This window comes from Bufo bufo, chromosome 1 (genome assembly GCF_905171765.1).
Source record: "Bufo bufo chromosome 1, aBufBuf1.1, whole genome shotgun sequence".
NCBI lineage: Eukaryota > Metazoa > Chordata > Amphibia > Anura > Bufonidae > Bufo > Bufo bufo.
In genome coordinates this window covers 138,589,181-138,610,897 of record NC_053389.1, presented here as the reverse complement: position 1 = coordinate 138,610,897, position 21,717 = coordinate 138,589,181, and the positions used below count along the sequence as shown (strand labels likewise).

The 21,717-nt window shown below is 43.6% G+C and overlaps 1 protein-coding gene across 5 annotated transcripts in view; it reads left to right on the top strand.

Moving 5' to 3' along the window:
• Positions 1–21,717, top strand: part of TP73 (tumor protein p73) — a 139,327-nt gene that overhangs the window by 100,463 nt on the left and 17,147 nt on the right. For 3 of the 5 annotated variants that reach the window (XM_040429949.1, XM_040429953.1, XM_040429967.1), the window contains exons 5-8: positions 9,039–9,225; positions 14,057–14,172; positions 15,670–15,779; positions 19,628–19,776. In XM_040429949.1, coding sequence (XP_040285883.1) covers positions 9,039–9,225; positions 14,057–14,172; positions 15,670–15,779; positions 19,628–19,776 — 562 coding nt within the window. The remainder of the gene's footprint in view (positions 1–9,038; positions 9,226–14,056; positions 14,173–15,669; positions 15,780–19,627; positions 19,777–21,717) is intronic. The other 2 variants (XM_040429963.1, XM_040429959.1) reach the window with 1 other exon arrangement.

Genomic DNA, 21,717 nt, shown 5'->3' with positions numbered 1-21,717 from the left:
CCACCTTAGGGGGCGGGAACCAACCCTGCGAATCTTCTTCCTGCAGGGGAAACATTAATTTAAATCTTTTTGTCAGAACCGGACCTTTCTCCGGGAGTTTCCATTCTATAGTCATTAGCTTTTTCAGTGACTCGTCCACTTTAAAGGCCCTTGGCCCCCTAGAGGTGGATTGTGGAGCTTCCCCATGCTCAACATCCTGGTCCCTTGACCTGATGGAGCGTAATAATCTTTGAGTCTTTTCGGCCGGAAAGAGAAAGGCCGAGTCCTCCTCTTCAGAGGAAGAATTATCTTCAATGGACACAATGTCCTCGGTCATCGGGACAGGCCCCGGAGAGCCCTGTCTAGGTCTTTTGTTAGAGACTGCGCCTTTATTCTCTGCGATGGAGGTATCCATAAACTCCTTCATCCAGGAGAACATCTCCACCACAGTAGGCTCTGTATTCGCCGGTCTAGGTCAACAGCCTGGGCAACGGTGGAATTCATATGCATCAGGTAAGGGGGTGCTACAGCTGGAACAAGCAAGATGTCTTTGCTTGTGAGTAGACTTCCCTAGGAATAAATAATAAGAACATTAAAATTGGGTGCAATTTAACTCGCCTCAGGAAAATGACCTCCACCTTAGGCCTCTTTCACACTTGCGTTGTCCGGATCCGTCGTGTACTCCATTTGCCGGAAGTGCCCGCCGGATCCGTAACACCGCAAGTGAACTGAAAGCATTTGAAGACTGATCCGTCTTCAAAATGCGTTCAGTGTTACTATGGCAGCCAGGACGCTATTAAAGTCCTGGTTGCCATAGTAGTAGTGGGGAGCGGGGGAGCAGTATACTTACCGTCCGTGCGGCTCCCGGGGCGCTCCAGAATGACGTCATAGCGCCCCATGCGCATGGATGACGTGATCCATGCGATCACGTCATCCATGCGCGTGGGGCGCCCTGACGTCACTCTGAAGCGCCCCGGGAGCCGCACGGACGGTAAGTATACTGCTCCCCACTACACTTTACCATGGCAAACAGGACTTTAGCGTCCTGGCAGCCATGGTAACCATTCAGAAAAAGCTAAACGTCGGATCCGGTAATGCGCCGAAACTACGTTTAACTTAAGGCCGGATCCGGATTAATGCCTTTCAATGGGCATTAATTCCGGATCCGGCCTTGCGGCAAGTGTTCAGGATTTTTGACCGGAGCAAAAAGCGCAGCATGCTGCAGTATTTTCTCCGGCCAAAAAACTTTCCGGTCCGGAACTATAGACATCCTGAACGGATTTCTCTCCATTCAGAATGCATGGGGATAATCCTGATCAAGATTCTTCCGGCATAGAGCCCCTACGACGGAACTCTATGCCGGAACAGAACAACGCAAGTGTGAAAGAGCCCTTACCAAGAAAGGGCATAGTAGGATCTGGATTAGTCGACGACATCTTGGAGCTAAGAGAAAATCACCAAGCAGTTTACCAGACGTCAGCTGCAAACAGAACTGAGTGCAACACTGACATCCAGAACCTGGAGGTTTAAATAAGGCGGTCAGGGCACGCCCACTCCGCCCCCCGCCCTCGCCCCCGGAAGAGAAACGAATAATTAGTTTGATTTATAACAAACACTAAGGCCCCCAAGCACGCCCTCTCGCCAGCCTCGCTGAGGACAATGAGAGGCTCCTTAACTTTTAATCTCCAGCCGGGCACGGAACGGCGCCAGAGACCGGAAGTGATGCAGGTGACGCACCTCCGGTCCCGCGAGATGGCGGAGGGTGCGCACAGCAGGACCGAACGCCGCCTCCAGCGCCCGACCGAAGCAGAGGTAAGGGCTGTCTCTAGAAGCACGGAGGGGGGGGGGGGGAGCAATAACTTGATGCGGACAGCCCGGAGTTCTTCGCCAGCAGCAGGCGCCGGAATCTGAAAAACACAAGGCAGAAATTATAACATAAAAGTGATAATTATACGATTAACCCTACAAGGGGAACTCCAAGAGGGAGTTCAGCTTGTCCATTTCAGTCCACAGGACAATAAAAAAGCGACCCCGTCCAGACAAGGGGCGGGTTATATAGGGGTGGGCATCAATGAATTAATTAATTAGATACTTGACAGAAATTTTTTGTTCAATAAAATTCCGCCTGTCCTGACCAGCTTCACAGGGGCAAATCCCCACTTGTGCTGCTGGTTAGGACGAAAGGAAAGTTGTGTTGTCTGGATTCCTCAAGTAACATCCAACAGGGACACGTGTTGGGAATACAAACCTCCGATCCTCCTGCAATGTCTGCAGAACTCTGTCCAGCTGTTCACACCAGGGCCCGAGGCCAGGATGACATTGCACAGGCTAATGGCCAATTACTCCACCAATTAGCTGCTATTACATGAGATGTGCCTTACAGACATGAAGGAGATTGATAGCTGGAAGGAAAAAGAAATGGAGAAGCTACCTTAAGTGGCAGCAGACAGATGTAGCAGGGCTCAGTTTGTTATTGTTTCTTACATGTAGTCCTATGGAATGTCTCAGATAACACATTGCGGGGTGCATCTGGTACTAAAGGACAAACTCAGCTCTGCTACAGGTTCTTAGCTTAACCTGTAATACTGCACAATGAGACGTTTTCGGGACTTTGTGTTTCAGGTATTCACCATTTTCAAGATCATTGCTTGCTGCCAGTGAATGGGAACCTTTAAGTTTACATCTGCAAGAATGCACTGCATCTGTTTGTTTTTTTTCGGCCATTTCCCCATTGGAAAAAAACCCATCAGGAATTAAAACAGACAAATCGCATGCATCCATTTTTCTATAGATGCTTATGTATCAATAAGGCCCCATGTACATGACTGTATATTTTTTCCACCTCCAAACAGCACACATCCGTATGTCTGTTCCTTCAAAAAAAAGATAGCACATGTCCTATTCTTGTCCGGTTTGAGGACAAGGATAGGACAATTTGACAGAAGTGAGAAAAAAATGGAGGCATGCACATGACGGGTATTTGTGTTTCGTGGACCATAAAGGCTTTAGGTCTAGTTCACATTTCAGTTATACAGGTATGTGCAAATCTTTCCATTATACCTGATCTCTGTGTAGCCCCCATTTCTGGTTTTGGCTCACAAACACTTATGGAAATCACTGATCAAATCACCGAAGTGTGAACTCAGCTTTAAAATAATAATCTTTGATTTTTTTTTGCATAAACATTTGTCAGCTTAATGGAAACCTCTCACCTTGAAAATACATTACAATCTGCAGGCAGCATGTTATAGAGCAGGAGGAGCTGAGCAGACATACAGGTGAAACTCGAAAAATTTGAATATTATGCAAAGTTCATTTATTTCAGTAATGCAACTTAAAAGGTAAAACTAATATATGAGATAGACTCATTACATGGAAAGCGAGATATTTCAAGCCTTTATTTCTTATAATTCTGATGATTATGGCTTACAGCTTATGAAACCCCAAAGTCACAATTTTGAGGTATCCTTTGCTCAGGGGATATGGATTAATTAGCTGACTAGAATATTGAGCCTAGAATATTGAACCTTTTTACAAAATTCTAATTTTAAGCTGCAATAATGCAATTCCTTTTAATTTGCATTACTGAAATAAATGGACTTTTGCACAATATTCTTATTTTTCGAGTTTCAGCTGTATATAGCTTTATAAGAAAAGATTCAGTATAATTTGTATGTCATTTATATAAACTCCTGCTCACTCTGGGCTTTTAAGTCCAGGAGGTGGTCCTATCAGTGATTGACAGCCTTCCTTCTATGATTGTGTATACAGAGATTGAAGTCCAGGAGGCGGTCCTATCAGTGATTGACAGCCTTCCTTCTATGACTGTGTATACAGAGATTGAAGTCCAGGAGGTGGTCCTATCAGTGATTGACAGCCTTCTCTCTATGACTGTGTATACAGAGATTGAAGTCCAGGAGGTGGTCCTATCAGTGATTGACAGCCTTCTCTCTATGACTGTGTATACAGAGATTGAAGTCCAGGAAGTGGTCCTATCAGTGATTGACAGCCTTCCCTCTATGATTGTGAATGCAAAGATAGCTGTCAATCACTGATAGGACTGCCTCCTGGACTTCAATCTCTGTATACACAGTCATAGAGGGAAGGCTGTCAATCACTGATAGGACCGCCTCCTGGACTTCACAGCCCAGAATGAGAAGGAATATAAATGAACTAGAAAAGCTACAATTTCTGGGGAAATTGTGTGAAGTGTTCTTGCCTCCACCAGTAGTTTACAACTGGAGTGGGTGGAGTAACTGGATGGAGTGGCTTGAGTAACTTTTGTGTGGTTGGAGTGGCTGGAGTAACTGTGGAAAGGTTGGACTGGGCAGAGTAACTTTATGGAGTGGGCAGAGTAACTGTGTGGAGTGTTTGGAGTGAGTAAACATTACACTAACCTATTGATTGATCAAATTTTAAAAGTGTACATAGCAAGCTTGATAGAGTGAGAAATGCATGTCAACTTTTATTTATTTATATAGCAAATTTAATTGCAATGTTGTTGCCCAAAGTGCTTCACAGTTACATTAAAACATATATTTATAAAAACATTAGCAGCCGATTTGTGTAGTTGGGCTAAAAACTGAAGGAGTGGTGGCAGTTTAGAAATCATGTCCTGATTTTTCAGCTCACTCCATTTCCACTATGCTGCTGTGGGGCTCCGGATCCCGAAAGCATGTGTATGAAAGGTCCAGTTTAGTCCAGCGTATCTTTGCAGCTTTAGATCTCTTTCCTTTAGATGGCCTGATGATATTCACACAGCTGTAATTTCTTTTCGTAAATGTAGCTAGTTGAAACACCTCAAATACTCTCTACTGTATAAAACTTATTTGCAAACTTTTAAAGGGGTTGGCCACCCTAAGTATCAAAAATCCAAAGTGCCCCAGACAATAGCCCAAACTATGAAGTATTTATATCATGCTAAATGTGCTGGCTATATGTCATTTTTCTAATCGGTTCACCATGACATGTTCCCCTGAGGAGCTTCCTCAGACAGGCTGTGTGGGCGGAGCAGCTGTAAAGTGAAAGTAAATATCCCAGCATGCATTGCAGCAAGCATCTTCAGAGGAGCAGTCACATGACATCCCCGCCCACCTCTGTTCCTATAGAGACAAGAGCCCCTCAGACTTCTGTACAGACACAGTAATAGAAAGCACACCCCAGTCCCAGCAGTAAAGAGAGGTCACTTCACTGGCGGTTGCCATCTTCATAAATCCTACACCGAAGAGCTTTATATTGTGAGAATCACAAGACCCAGACCTACATTTTGATGCATAGTATGTCTCTGAAATATTAAAAATGAAGGCACAGTCGCAGTGTAGACTCTTGAGGTGGCTAGAGTGGAGTTTCAATGAATGTCAATGGGCGGCGTGAGTTGCAAACAAATGGTCATATTGTGAAAACTATCAAGACTATGGTTTAGCCGTGGACATTTTTAGTGGCAGCAGGGATGTTTGAACGTTTTGATATAAGATTTGTGTAGGTGGTCTTGAAAATGAGGGAGTGGTGGCAGTTTAGAAATCATGTCCTGATTTTTTAGCTCACACTCTAGCTTTTGTCAGCTCACACTCTAGCTTTTGTCAGCTCACACTCTAGTTTTGAACATTTCGCCATTCATTCCTTTGGGACCAATTTCGTCACAAAAACGCCAATATTTCGTGAACCATTCGGGGAAACGTTCCACAAAGTAATAGCACACCAATCAGGAACAATCCGTGTGTTTCGGTATATTACTGTTTATGTAGTGTAAAAACTGTGGGAGGAGTTAGGGTGGTAAATTTGGCTATAATAATAAGAATATATATGTGAGATAACAGTAAGTGGTCTTGCCATGCAAAAACACTTGATGAAATACAAGTTATACTGAATCATTTCCCATAAAACTATGTCTCTGCTCAGCTCCTCCTGCTCTATAACATTTTCCCTGCAGCTCAAACACCATGGTGCTTAGATTTTGCCATGATGATGTCACATGATAGTAGCGTCCAATCACTGACAGCCACGGTGGCATCTGTCCCATAGTCCATGACTGTCCCACTGAGAAACTAAGAAATGTATGAAAATATTTAACCTGTGATCCATGGCGCCCCCATTTATAGCAGGCGTTGGGAAGAATGGCATATCTTCAAAACTGCAGTCCCGAAATATATGACCTTCCAGTGTATCACTGTCACGGACATATGCACAACACCAGGAACATATTTCTAACATTACATTTACCATCAAAGATGGTACAAGGGGAGAGATAGCAGCTGCTCATGGCAGCCAATCAGGTTACTGCTTTCATCCTCCAGCAGGACAATGAAACATGAGACTTGGAATTTGATTGGTTGTTGTAGACAACTCACCACACTTCCCAGCATCAGCAGGCACCTATTACCTTCTGGACCATACCAATATCCACTATTAGATATGTTTCTCAAATGATATGCTTTCGATGAATCAACCTGTCCGAGACTGCAAGTTAAACAGTCCTGCTCCAGTCAAGCCTAATAAAGGATTCTTTAAAGGAATTTTTCACTTTAGACATCCACACTTTAGTGACCGAGCCACCTGTAATTCAGGGTCTCTCTGCTGCTACAATCACCTGTTAGGATGTATGGACATGTTGCAAACATATGGCGTTTTTTGCTGAAATATAAGAGCAATATCATGGTAATATGGCAAAAAAAGATATTTTAACCAGAAAGCAAGAATACACCTTTGGGTGCTGAGTACTGCTGCATTACATTCTGGGCGATCTAGACTTTTCCTTTATTGCACCACTGTATAGAGCCTGGAACAACCCTACATTTCCTGCAATGTTGCAAAACTTTCACTGTATTTATACTGAACCAGCAGGGGGCATCGGTGAACTATCATGCTTGTGCTAAGCGTAAGGGCTAGTTCACACACAGTTTTTTGGCGCTGATTTTGGAGCATTTCCACCTCCGCTCCAAAACAGCCTTTCATTCATTTCATTGGGAAGCAGCACTTGCCTTTTTTTTCTATGTGGAAAAAAAGAAGCAATATGCACTTGGGGAGGAATCTGAGCTGAATCTCCCATTGACATGAATGGGAAGCATCAAAAAACAGCACAGTGTCTGTCCATGGACTTTTGCACGGTTTTTGGCATTGGCATTTTGGCAGTTTCGTATTGAAGCAGACACCGTGTAAAAAAAAAAAAAAGGCCTTAAAAACTCGTCAAAAATCACACCAAAAATTAGTTGAAAAATAACAAGTGGATTCCGCGCTGAATTTTGTAGGCCGAATTTTCTAAATCCATCGTGTGAACATACCGTAAGGCCCCTTGCAGACGAGCGTGTCCGGATTAGGTCCGGATGCGTTGCGTCTGCAATCAGGGAAAATCGTGCGAGTAGGTACGCAATTGCAGTCAGTTTTGACTGTGAATGCATTCCGATGTTCAGATTTTATCGCGTGGGTGCAATGCGTTTTGCACGCGCGTGATAAAAAACTGACTGTGGTACCCAGACCTGAACCCGGACTTCTTCACTGAAGTTCGGGTTTGGGATCGGTGTTCTGTATATTTTATTATTTTCCATTACAACATGGTTATAATGAAAAATAATAGCATTCTTTAATTCAGAATGCTAATTACAAGGTGCATTGTGGGGTTAATTTTTTTTTAACTCACCTCATCCACTTGATCGCGCAGTCGGGCTTGTCTTCTTTCTTCTTCTTCTTGCAGGACCTGGCTGAAAAAAGACCTTCCGTGACGTCATCGCGCTCTCTGAACTAAATTTAACCAAGTTATAATGGAAAATAATAAAGTAAATGGGGTCCCGGGTAACTCATCCCTCGTCTTCTTAGCAACCATGCGTGAAAATCGCATTGCATCCGCACTTGCTTTGCGTGAATCATTTCTATGGGGCCTGCTTTGCGTGAAAAAAGCAGAATATAGAACATTCTGCGATTTTCACGCAACGCACAAGTGATGCGTGAAAATCACCGCTCATCTGAACAGCCCCATTGAAGTAAATGGGTCCGGATTTAGTGCGGGTGCAATGCGTTCACCTCACGCATTGCACCTGCGCGGAATATTTGCCTAAGGTGAATGGAACTGATTTTCAGTTGCGGAAATTTCTGCATCAAAATCTGAAGCAAGTGACCTCCTTTTCATCTTTTCACCTGCAAATCCATCAGTTCCCCGGCTCCTCTTGTTCAATCTGCACTGCTTCTCAGACTGCCTGGTGCATACTGTGTATTTGGTAGTCCAAGACACTTCCTTCTGCCCTTGTATTGGCTAGTGCTGCTCACATGAGCAATGCTGGCCAATCCAAGAGCAGGGCTGGACAAGCAGGGAGTGTCTTGGGCTACCCATGCACAGTAAGGAGGGTATCATGTAAGTGCTCTGTTCAATCCCAAATTAATGTGAATGTGGTTCTTAAGCTGGAGGGCTGCTTTAAGGCAGCTTTGGATGTGACTGGAGTATAAAACATGATATCACACTCATGTTTAGTACATGCAAAGAATTATGAGGATTAAAGCTTTAAAATGATGTGTCTAAGTGAAGCTACAGAAACTGGGTGATATGTTCTCTTTATGGTTATGTGAGCACTAAGGGCCTTCTTGTGTCCTGTTTGCATCACTAATATCCAGTTTCTTCAGACTTGCCCTGGCAGGATCCAAGCGATAATCCAGGCAAAATCTTTGCTCCAGGTGAATATTTGGGATCATCTATAAGACATGATACTTGTTCTAACCCGTCGCTGATCATCTCTAATGCAGAATAATGTTCATATATATTTTTTCGGCTTTTCCAGTGCATCATATCAAAACGGTAAACAGAACATTCGGACTAAACGAATCCCCATTCATAGAGAGCAGAGAGAAGAGAAATGACTTGTAGGGAAAGTTCAGTTGACATATTTCTTTCTGTGGAAAAAATGTGTCCTGGAGATAACAGCCACAGGTTGCAACAATGTAGAAACCATACTGTAACATGGATTACAGGCAGAGTGAAGTCTTTATAAAGTGCAGGTATAGAACACAGCCTGTAAATCTTTGTAATGGTAATGTGTCTCTATGAACTCTGATGCTTACATTTTGGTTTCCTTCAGTACTCCCCTTTATTGAAGAAACTCTACTGCCAGATCGCCAAGACGTGTCCCATTCAAATCAAATTATCCTGCCCACCTCCGCCTGGCACAGTCATTCGGGCTATGCCAGTCTACAAAAAAGCAGAACACGTGACGGAAGTTGTGAAACGGTGCCCCAACCACGAGCTGGGGAGAGATTTTAATGACGGTAAGAGGGAGCTGGTTTTAATGGACAACATTACATATATGTGTGAGATGTGAAGACCAGTAGAGGACATCGAACTGGGACCAGCAGGAGTCCAAAAGCAAGCGGCTTTCCAAAGGTGGAAGCTTCTGAGCAGAGGGAGTTCAGCCCCAAGGCCCTTTGATTTTTGAGAATTGGTGGGAACTGAGCTTCAGGATCCCTACTGATCTTATTATCTGACAAGTCTTCTTGGTAGAATTCTCCAGATCTGTGTGTAGTGGCTGAGGCCTGGGAAGCTGCATTGTGTGGCAGTGTTGCTGTGGATTATTAGTTGCATAATGTTTCATAATTTATGATTGATTGTGAGAAACACAAAGCAGATGCCAAAACCTCTGCATTGATCCACCATGTCTTTCCTCATAATGGAGATGAATCACCTTCTTGGATACTTGTATAGGAGAAACATTCTGAATCTTTGGATTTAACAGTGTCCTGTAATAAAGTGGATTAGTTACCTTTTATGGAAATCTATGGTGTATCACTGGCAGCAGGGGAATCAAATTTTCATCAACTTTCCTACTTGGCTAACTAAAATATGCATGAGTAGAGGATGCAGAGTAGAGGAATGCAGAAAATTAGCCCTAAACTAATAAAACAATCACAGTATTCCCAATATATATAATAATGCAACGTCATTGATACGATAACCAAGTTCAGTACATAAATATGAGAACCAAGCTCAGTACATAAACACAGTACCAGACTCAAGCTCAGTACATAAACACAGCACCAGAATCAATCTCAGTACATAAACACAGCACCAGAATCAAGCTCAGTACATAAACACAGTACTAGAACCACGCTCAGTGCATTAACACAGTACTAGAACCAAGCTCAGTACATAAACACAGTACCAGACCCAAGCTCAGTACATAAACACAGTACCAGACCTAAGCTTAGTACATAAACACAGCACCAGAACCAAGCTCAGTTCATAAACACAGCACCAGACCCAAGCTCAGTACATAAAGACAGTAGCAGAACCAAGCTCAGTACATAAACACAGCACCAGAATCAAGCTCAGTACATAAACGCAGTACTAGACCCAAGCTCAGTACATAAACACAGTACCAGACCCAAGCTCAGTACATAAACACAGCACCAGAACCAAGCTCAGTACATAAACACAGCACCAGAATCAAGCTCAGTACATAAACGCAGTACCAGACCCAAGCTCAGTACATAAACACAGTACCAGACCCAAGCTCAGTACATAAACACAGTACCAGACCCAAGCTCAGTATATAAACACAGCACCAGAACCAAGCTCAGTACATAAACACCGTACTAGAACCACACTCAGTACATAAACACGGTACCAGATCCAAGCTCAGTGCATAAACACAGTACCAGATCCAAGCTCAGTACATAAACACAGTACCAGACTCAAGCTCAGTACATAAACACAGCACCAGAATCAATCTCAGTACATAAACACAGTACCAGACCCAAGCTCAGTACATAAACACAGCACCAGAACCAAGCTCAGTATCTAAACACAGTACTATAACCACGCTCAGTGCATAAACACAGCACCAGACCCAAGCTCAGTACATAAACACAGCACCAAAACCAAGTTCAGTACATAAACACCGTACTAGAACCACACTCAGTGCATAAACACGGTACCAGATCCAAGCTCAGTGCATAAACACAGCACGAGAATCAAGCTCAGTACATAAACAGAGCACCAGATCCAAGCTCAGTACATAAACACAGTACTAGAACCACGCTCAGTGCATAAACACAGTACCAGATCCAAGCTCAGTTCATAAACCCAGTACTAGAACCACGCTCAGTGCATAAACACAGTACCAGATCCAAGCTCAGTTCATAAACATAGTACTAGAACCACGCTTAGTGCATAAACACAGAGCCAGATCCAAGCTCAGTACTTAAATCAGTGCCAGACCCAAGCTCAGTACATAAGCACAGTACCAGACCCAAGCTCAGTACATAAACACAGCACCAGAACCAAGCTCAGTAAATAAACATAGTACTATAACCACGCTCAGTGCATAAACAAAGTACCATATCCAAGCTCAGTACATAAACACAGCACCAGAATCAAGCTCAGTACATAAACGCAGTACCAGACCCAAGCTCAGTACATAAACACAGTACCAGACCCAAGCTCAGTATATAAACACAGCACCAGAACCAAGCTCAGTACATAAACACCGTACTAGAACCACACTCAGTACATAAACACGGTACCAGATCCAAGCTCAGTGCATAAACACAGTACTAGAACCAAGCTCAGTGCATAAACACAGTACTAGAACCACGCTTAGTGCATAAACACAGTACCAGACCCAAGCTCAGTACATAAACACAGCACCAGAATCAAGCTCAGTACATAAACAGAGCACCAAATCCAAGCTCAGTACATAAACGCAGTACCAGATCCAAGCTCAGTACATAAACACAATATCAGACCCAAGCTCAGTACATAAACACAGCACCAGAATCAAGCTCAGTACATAAACACAGCACCAGATCCAATCTCAGTACATAAACACAGTACTAGAACCATGCTCAGTGCATAAGCACAGTACCAGATCCAAGCTCAGTTCATAAACACAGTACTAGAACCACGCTTAGTGCATAAGCACAGTACCAGATCCAAGCTCAGTTCATAAACACAGTACTAGAACCACGCTTAGTGCATAAACACAGTACCAGATCCAAGCTCAGTACTTAAATCAGTGCCAGACCCAAGCTCAGTACATAAGCACAGTACCAGATCCAAGCTCAGTACATAAACACAGTACCATATCCAAGCTCAGTACATAAACACAGTACTAGAACCACGCTCAGTGCATAAACACAGTACCAGATCCAAGCTCAGTGCATAAACACAGTACCAGATCGAAGCTCAGTGCATAAACACAGCACCAGACCCAAGCTTAGTACATAAACACAGTACTAGAACCACGCTCAGTGCATAAACAGAGCACCAGATCCAAGCTCAGTACATAAACGGAGTACCAGAACCAAGCTCAGTACATAAACACAGTACCAGACCCAAGCTCAGTACATAAGCACAGCACCAGACCCAAGCTCAGTACATAAGCACAGCACCAGACCCAAGCTCAGTACATAAACGCAGTACCAGAATCAAGCTCAGTACATAAACGCAGTACCAGATCCAAGCTCAGTACATAAACACAGTACCAGAATCAAGCTCAGTACATAAACAGAGCACCAGATCCAAGCTCAGTACATAAACGCAGTACCAGATCCAAGCTCAGTACATAAACACAGTACCAGACCCAAGCTCAGTAAATAAACACAGCACCAAGAATCAAGCTCAGTACATAAACAGAGCACCAGATCCAAGCTCAGTACATAAACGCAGCACCAGAATCAAGCTCAGTACATAAACAAAGCACCAGATCCAAGCTCAGTACATAAACAGAGCACCAGATCCAAGCTCAGTACATAAACAAAGTACTAGACCCAAGCTCAGTACATAAACACAGCACCAGAATCAAGCTCAGTACATAAACAGAGCACCAGATCCAAGCTCAGTACATAAACACAGTACCAGAACCAAGCTCAGTACATAAACACAGTACCAGAATCAAGCTCAGTACATAAACACAGTCCCAGAACCAAGCTCAGTACATAAACACAGTCCCAGAACCAAGCTCAGTACATAAACACAGTACCAGACCCAAGCTCAGTACATAAACACAGCACCAGAATCAAGCTCAGTACATAAACACAGCACCAGACCCAAGCTCAGTACATAAACACAGTACCAGACCCAAGCTCAGTACATAAACACAGTACCAGAACCACGCTCAGTGCATAAACACAGTACCAGACCCAAGCTCAGTACATAAACAGAGTAACAGAACCACGCTCAGTGCATAAACACAGTACCAGACCCAAGCTCAGTACATAAACAGAGCACCAGAACCAAGCTCAGTACATAAACACAGTACCAGACCCAAGCTCAGTACATAAACAGAGCACCAGAACCAAGCTCAGTACATAAACACAGTACCAGACCCAAGCTCAGTACATAAACAGAGCACCAGAACCAAGCTCAGTACATAAACACAGTAAGAGAACCACGCTTATTACATACAGTACCATAAAAGTAACAGCACCAGGCTCATTTTTGAGTGGAAGCGTTGTACACGTACAAGTGGTGGATAAAGCTACCTGTATTCTGGAATTTCTGCTGCTGTTACTTCTATTGTATTGATGGTGCTTCCGTGACTGACCCATCCTTGTGGTAATGTGCACATGGCCTTTACACCAACTGCGGGAGAGTGTGATATTGTGATATCCCCTTTTTAGTTCATCTTTAAAGGGGTTCTCCAACATCCATTAAAAATCATTGGCAGGCTGGATGGTGTTAAAAAAACAAAACAAACACTTACTTTGTGATAGTCACCATTCCAGCGCATTGGCTTCTGTTTCTGTCCTTTAGACTGGAAGTGATGACATTCCATATTCAGTCATGTGACTGCTACAGGCCAATTAATGGCCTCAGCAGTCACATGTACAAGAACGGCATATTGACTGCTGAGCCTCATGTTAAGGGCATGATGAGAGTTATAGTTTCATCACAGCCACAGGTTGCAAACCACTGCTTCTACTATGTGAATGTCATCTCCATTTACATGTTAACATAACATCAGCGCTATTTACATAGTTAATCAGTTTCCAAAAAGAAAAAATTCTGTTAATTTAAACCTAGTTGGACTCAGCAGCGCCACATTGTGGTCATTGTGTGTATTAATACAGTTTTTTTTTTTTTTTTCTTTAACTTTTTTAGGTCAAGCAGCACCAGCCAGCCACTTAATCCGCGTGGAGGGCAATAATTTGTCACAATACGTAGATGATCCCGTTACTGGTAGACAAAGCGTAATGGTGCCTTTTGAGCCTCCACAGGTAACTTCCAGTCACTACCTGTGTAAATTTACAGATTTTCTTTATTTCCCACAAACCATTATGTTTTCTGCTTTTTTAATCTGTTAACCATATGATGTGTGAAGTGTATATTCGATTGATTTATTGAGTTAAACAGGTATTACCGTTTCAGCAAATAATTATTCGTTTTGGTATTATATATATTCTAAGTATATAGTTTTGCAATTTTCTTTGGAACTTTTTGTATCAATTGCAATAAAGATTTGTCCTTGTCATGTGGTGGACACACAGGTGACATAACTGATGACTGTACTGTATCTAGAACGGACCATGCACTTTCTTGTGTGTCAATCACATGACTGGGAGAGATCTTATTCCCTGGAAGTAAACAATGAAGGCTCCTGCTGAACGAGAGCAAGCTGAAATCTCGATCTATTAAAGGGGTTGCTCCACAAGTAAATATAATATTTATGAAAAATGAACCCTGTTTGCAATTTAGGATTTACTTACATAGTATGGTGCCACCTGGTGTCAAAGTGTATAGAAATGTGCACGTCCATCTAATAAGCTGTGCTGTTGGACATGAATGCTTGTCCACTCCCCCCATATCTTCATTCCTAGTCTTGGAGTAGTGATCCTCTGTTTACTGAACTCAGCCAAAACAAACTGCTTCTACACTGCTTGTCAGGCAGCTTGACAGCTTGTCAAAGCTGAGAAGACTGCTTCTGGGGATTTACTTGTGAGCAAACAAGTGCTATTTCTTTCACTGCTCCAGACACTATACTATAATTACTATCTAACTATCTGGAGGGAAATTTACTGGCAACTATATTTATAACTGCCAGAGGAGGAAGGAGACTGACTATATTTACAGCTGCCAGAGGAGGAAGGAGACTGACTGGGAACTATATTTACAGCTGCCAGAGGAGGAAGGAGGCTGACTAGGTCCTATATCTACAAATGCCAGAGGAGGAAGGAGACTGGCTGGAAACTATATGTACATCTGCCAGAGGAAGGGACTGACTAGTGGTGCTTTATAGAAAGGGGAGTGAAAGTCCTATATGGAGATTTATGCAATGGTCTAAAAGAAAAACTGACTTTGTTACCCTTAGCAACCAATAACAGAACAGCTTACATTTCGTATTCTGTTCTTTAAAAATGAAAGCTGCACTGTGATTGGCTGCTATGAGCAATAGAGACAGTTTTCATAAATCTGCACCATAGACTACATGCAAGCAGTTTTGTAGTTGTGGGCAGAGACAAAGATCATGTGACAGTGCCAGCAGCCTGCCCGCAACAGTACAGATTTCAGTGGTGCTCAGAGAGATATGGAGGGGGAACAATTAACCCCTTTAATGCAGGAAAATGCAAGGATTATTGCATTACTGTTTATTATACAAAGAATAATTTATTCATATGCTGAAACTGTAATACTCCATATATTGGAATCCTTTTACATCGGCAGAGCACTGCGACTGATGTGGATTGTAGTAAATTGATGTTTTTTGCCTCTTTTAGGTCGGCACTGAGTTCACCACAATTCTCTATAATTTCATGTGTAACAGCAGTTGCGTGGGAGGAATGAACAGAAGACCCATTCTGATTATTATCACTCTGGAGACCAGAGAGTGAGTGGTCTTGTATTTAGTCATCTGTTGATATGTGATTGGGTCCCCTACCAGGAACTGTCATCTTTCTTGTCATCATTGGGGTTCCATTTCATGAGCAATGACAATGTCATCTTCCATCATGCCCCAATACCAAAAGATGGCCAAAGGACGGAGTGCTTACCCTTTAACCAGTTTTAGACCAGGCCATCTTCCCTTGCTAATGACCAGGCACGGTTAGGGTAGGTTCATACCTCAGTTTTTAAAGTCCGCAGCATGTAAGTGGTTACAGAGGGAGCGGACTCCCTCTATCTCCCATCTCCGCACCCCAGGCCTTCACTCTAAGCTTTTCCCAGGGCAGTGTTGACATGTTCATTGGTCACATAGCCTAGACGCAGCTCAACCCCATAGAAGTGGATGGGGCTGAGCGCATTACCAAGTACAGCCATTATACAATGTATGGCGCTATGTGCGGTGAACAGGGAGAAGGCACTCACAGGAGTGCCGGTACCTTCTCAAGCAGGTCATTGGCGGGAGTGCGGGTGTTGGACCCCCACCGATCAGATACTGATGACCTATCCAGAATATAGGTCATCAGTATAAAAATCTCTGAAAACCCTTTTAAGGCCAAAAACAGGATGGTCACTAAGAGCTTAAAGGTGTTTTTTGTTTGGCTGTTTGCATGGAGCGCCGCCTTCTCTTCAAACAGCTGATTGGCGGGGGTCCCGAGTGTCGCACCCCTGCTAAGCTCATATTAATGACCTTTCCAGAGGATAGGTCATCAATTTTAACCGCTAGATAACCCCTTTAAAGTTGCAAAAATGGTCTCAAACTTAGTTTAGTAAAGGGAATAGCATAGAAACTGGAGAAACATCTCAAAACAGAAGCGTTAGACTAAAAGATGTACCAAATTTATCTTAAGCAGGACCTTTCACCTCTCCTGATTTGTCTGTTTTAATAGCTTCATGCATTCCCCATGTAATAACAATTCTGGAGCATCTATTCTTGTGGCTCTATGTTGTGCCATTACTTTATTATTTCTACCAGACGTTATGAATGAATTGCTATTAGCCTTCAGTAAGGGTACAGAGGGGAGGTAACCAGTTGGGGGGTGTATCTGCACAGACTCACCCTATCCAATCAGTGCTGCAATGTTCAGAGTCTGCATGTACCTCCCCTCTGTACCTTACTGAAGGCTAATAGTAATTCATTCATAATGTCTAGTAGAAATAATAAAGTAATGGCACAACATAGAGCCATAAGAATAGATGCTCCAGACTTGTTATTACATGGGAAATGCATGAAGCTAATAAAAAAGCATGTCAGGAGTGGTGACAGGTCCTCTTTAACGTCGTGAAACATTTGATCAATTTGGTGCATATTCCTGCAATACTGAATCTAAAAATTCCCCTCATGATAAATCATCCCAGGAGTATCAATTTTCTGCAGTGTTTCTTTAATCCTGGAATTTACATGGGACTGAAATACAGTGGTCCCTCAAGTTACAATACATTAGTTCCGGGACGACCATTGTAAGTTGAAACTATTGTAACTGGAGTCCATAACTCTATGGAAAAACAGTAATTGGTTCCAAAGCCCAAAAATGTCACCCCAAAACAAGAAAAAGTAGAGTTTTAGGCTTGGTTCACACCTGAGCGTATTCGGTATGCGCATTTTACAGGCGTTTTTGAGGTGTATTTTGGGGCGTTTTTGTATTTAGGAAACGCTCGTAATACACGCGTTTGTGTGATTGACAACAGAGGCATCCAATGAAAAACTGCCTTGAGGTGTCCAATGAAAAGACACTGTTATGGGGGATCTGTGGAGGACATTGTTATGGGGGATCTGTGGTGTTATGGGGGATCTGTGGAGGACACTGTTATGGGGGATCTGTGGAGGACACTGTTATGGGAGGATCTGTGGATGACGCACTGTTATGGGGGATCTGTGGAGGACACTGTTATGGGGGATCTGTGGAGGACATTGTTATGGGGGATCTGTGGAGGACACTGTTATGGGGATCTGTGGTGGACAGTGTTATGGGGGATCTCTGGAGGACACTGTTATGGGGGATCTGTGGAGGACACTGTTGTGGGGGATCTGTGGAGGACAGTGTTATGGTGGATCTGTGGAGGACACTTATGGTGGATCTGTGGATGGCACTGTTATAGGGGATGTGTGCTATGACACATAGGGCCATGAGGGGGGCCAGCATAAGACACACATATAGCATCTTATGCTGGTCCCCCTCATGGCCCTATGTGTCCCCTCATGTGTCCTAAACTGCGCACATAACTGGCTTTGTGTGTAAAGTATTTTACTACTGTCTGAAACAAGCTCTCTCCTATTGATAAAATGGCCAGCCTCTGTACTCTCTTTCACTCTGAATACACGCTCTCTCTTATTGATAAAATGGCCAGCCTCTGTACTCTCTTTCACTCTGAATGCACGCTCTCTCTTATTGATAAAATGGCCAGCCTCTGTACTCTCTTTCACTCTGAATGCACTGCAGCGAGCGGCAGCAAGCTGGCCGGCCGTGACTGACGTCACTTAGTAACGCTCCTCCCACTTAATTCAGGAAGCAAGAGTGTTACTAAGTGGGAGGAGCGTACGCGCCGGCCTGCTTGCTGCCGCTCGCTGCAGTGCATTCAGAGAAAGTGAGTACAGAGGCTGGCCATTTTATCAACAGTGCTGCTGTCTGAGAGTGAGCTGTTTAAAAGGACATCCCTGTGTCCGTCCAGGCCCTGCGCCGGACGAAGGACAGGGAGTCTGAAAGCCGGACTGTCTGGCCTAAAACCGGACCTCTGGCCACCCTAGGGGCAGGCTGCTGTGGAGGTCACAGTTAAGGGGACGGTCTACAATGGAGGTCGGTGTTAAGGGGCAGATTGCTGTAAAGGTCACTGTTAAGGGAGGTCACAGTCAAGGGGGTGGTGTGCTGTGAAACCCGCTGTTAAAGGGGAAGGCTGCTGTAAAGGTCAAAGTTAAGGGGGTGGACTGCTGTGGAGGTCCAATTTTAAGGGACGGGGCACTGTGGGGGGGTCAGTGTTAAGTGGTGGGGGGCTGTGGAGGTCACTGTTGAGGGGGCGGAGTGCAGTAGATGTCACTGTTCTTTCATACTTGCGGCAGAGTGATCCGGCAATCTGCATTGAAACGGACAGCATTTGTAGACGGATCTGGATGCGGATCCGTCTCACAAATGCATTGCAAGAACGGATCCGTCTGTCCGTTTGTCATACGGACAAATGGATCCGTTTCAATTTTTTCCCCCACATTTTTAAAGGTCTGCGCATTGCGGTATTTTTAATGCCGGATCCGACACTAATATATTCCTATGGGAAAAAAATGCCAGATCCGACATTCAGGCTAGTGTTCAGTTTTTGTGGCCGGAGATAAAACCGTAGCATGCTGCGGTTTTTTCTCTGTCCTGAACAGTCAAAAAGACTGAACTGAAGACATCCTGATGCATCCTGAACGGATTTCTCTCCATTCAGAATGCATGGGGATAAAACTGATCAGTTATTTTCCGGTAAAGATCCCCTAGGACGGAACTCGATGCCGGAAAATAAAAACGCTAGTGTGAAAGTACCCTTATAGTGGATAGTGTTGATATATTTTAACGACACACAAACATTCAATGAAATAGATTAAATATACCTGAGCGAAGCCGGGTCCTTCAGCTAGTAGACATATAAAATTAAAAATCGGTCTCCTGTCACTCGCCCGACCCGGGTTTCGCCTCCGTTTAATCAGGGACATATTCGTCCAGGTCAGGCGAGTGACAGGAGACCGATTTTTTTTGTTTTGCCCTTATAATTGGCTAAAAAAGGAATTAGCTTCTGTAAAGCCATAACGAGTGTGTTGTTTTTCAGTGGACAAGTGCTGGGCAGAAGGTCATTTGAAGGTCGGATCTGTGCTTGTCCAGGAAGAGACAGGAAAGCAGATGAAGATCATTTCCGAGAACAAGCGGCATTAAATGAAACAGCATCCAAAAATGGCAATGCCAACAAGCGCAGTGAGTGTACGATAAGTATATTCCGATCCATTCAATCTAACTGCTCTCTTCTTCTGCTGCCCTCTAGAGCTCCATAGCGGTATTACATGTCAAAAGATCACACACGGATGTCAGGAACCCAGCAATAAAATGTCATACACTTTAGTCCACTTACTTTTCATTCTAAAGTTCCTTAAAACCCACGCAGGTTTTTATATATATATATATATATATATATATATATATATATCTAATGTAACATAAGGGTCCATTCACACGTCCGTATGCGTTTTACAGATCCGCAAAACACGGACACCGGCAATGTACATTCCGCATTTTGCGGACCACACATCGCCGGCACTCTCATAGAAAATGCCTTTTCTTGTCCACAATTGCGGACAAGAATAGGACATGTTCTATTTTTTTGCAGAACGGAAGTGCGGATCCGCAAATGCGGATGCGGACAGCACATTCCGGCCCCATTGAAAATGAATGGGTCCGCACCTGTTCCGCAAAATTGCGGAACGGATGCGGACCCATTTTGCGGACGTGTGAATGGACCCTAAGGCTGCTGCTTGAGTGAGTGAGCACCTAAATGTTTGGCCCTCTACTGTCAGATACTACAAGGGACCCTGGAGAGAAGACAGAAGCAGTTTGTATATATAAACAGATGGCATAGACGAACACAAATAAAAAATCTATTTTAGGATAAACTGTTACCAAAACAAAAATAAAAAAATGAAAAAGGATATTTTTCCTATGTTTTTTAAGACCAATGATTCTAGAAAATGCATAAATTATAGGGGTCACTATGACCCCCTATGCCAGAAACTGGTGTAAAAAAGCCACAAGCCCGCGAATAGGCACACATGGCGCTTCACCACTTTCTGAAAAAAAAAGGGAGCGATGGGGCGGGAAGTGGGCATTTATGATCATTTACACCAGTTTATGCCAGCTAGGAGCTGGAGGAGTTTTCAGTCTAGGCGCCGTTGCTACTGAAGCATGCGCCTGATTAATGACGAAGCCTATTCCTATCGATAAATTAAGCACAACCTTGTTGGCGCAAGTGAAATTAAATACCGCTATAAACGATAGTCTTTGATAAATGATCCCCTATATCAGGGATGGCCAACCTGCGGCTCCTCCAGCTGTTGCAAAACTACAACTCCCAGTATGCCCAGTCTGCCTACAGCTATCAGCCTACAGCAGGGCATGATAAGAGTTGTAGTTTTACAACAGCTGTAGAGCTGCAGGTTGGCCAGCCCTGCCCTATACACTGCGTGCAGAATTATTAGGCAAATGAGTATTTTGACCACATCATCCTCTTTATGCATGTTGTCTTACTCCAAGCTGTATAGGCTCGAAAGCCTACTACCAATTAAGCATATTAGGTGATGTGCATCTCTGTAATGAGAAGGGGTGTGGTCTAATGACATCAACACCCTATATTAGGTGTGCATAATTATTAGGCAACTTCCTTTCCTTTGGCAAAATGGGTCAAAAGAAGGACTTGACAGGCTCAGAAAAGTCAAAAATAGTGAGATATCTTGCAGAGGGATGCAGCACTCTTAAAATTGCAAAGCTTCTGAAGCGTGATCATCGAACAATCAAGCGTTTCATTCAAAATAGTCAACAGGGTCGCAAGAAGCGTGTGGAAAAACCAAGGCGCAAAATAACTGCCCATGAACTGAGAAAAGTCAAGCGTGCAGCTGCCAAGATGCCACTTGCCACCAGTTTGGCCATATTTCAGAGCTGCAACAAAAGCACAAGGTGTGCAATACTCAGAGACATGGCCAAGGTAAGAAAGGCTGAAAGACGACCACCACTGAACAAGACACACAAGCTGAAACGTCAAGACTGGGCCAAGAAATATCTCAAGACTGATTTTTCTAAGGTTTTATGGACTGATGAAATGAGAGTGAGTCTTGATGGGCCAGATGGATGGGCCCGTGGCTGGATTGGTAAAGG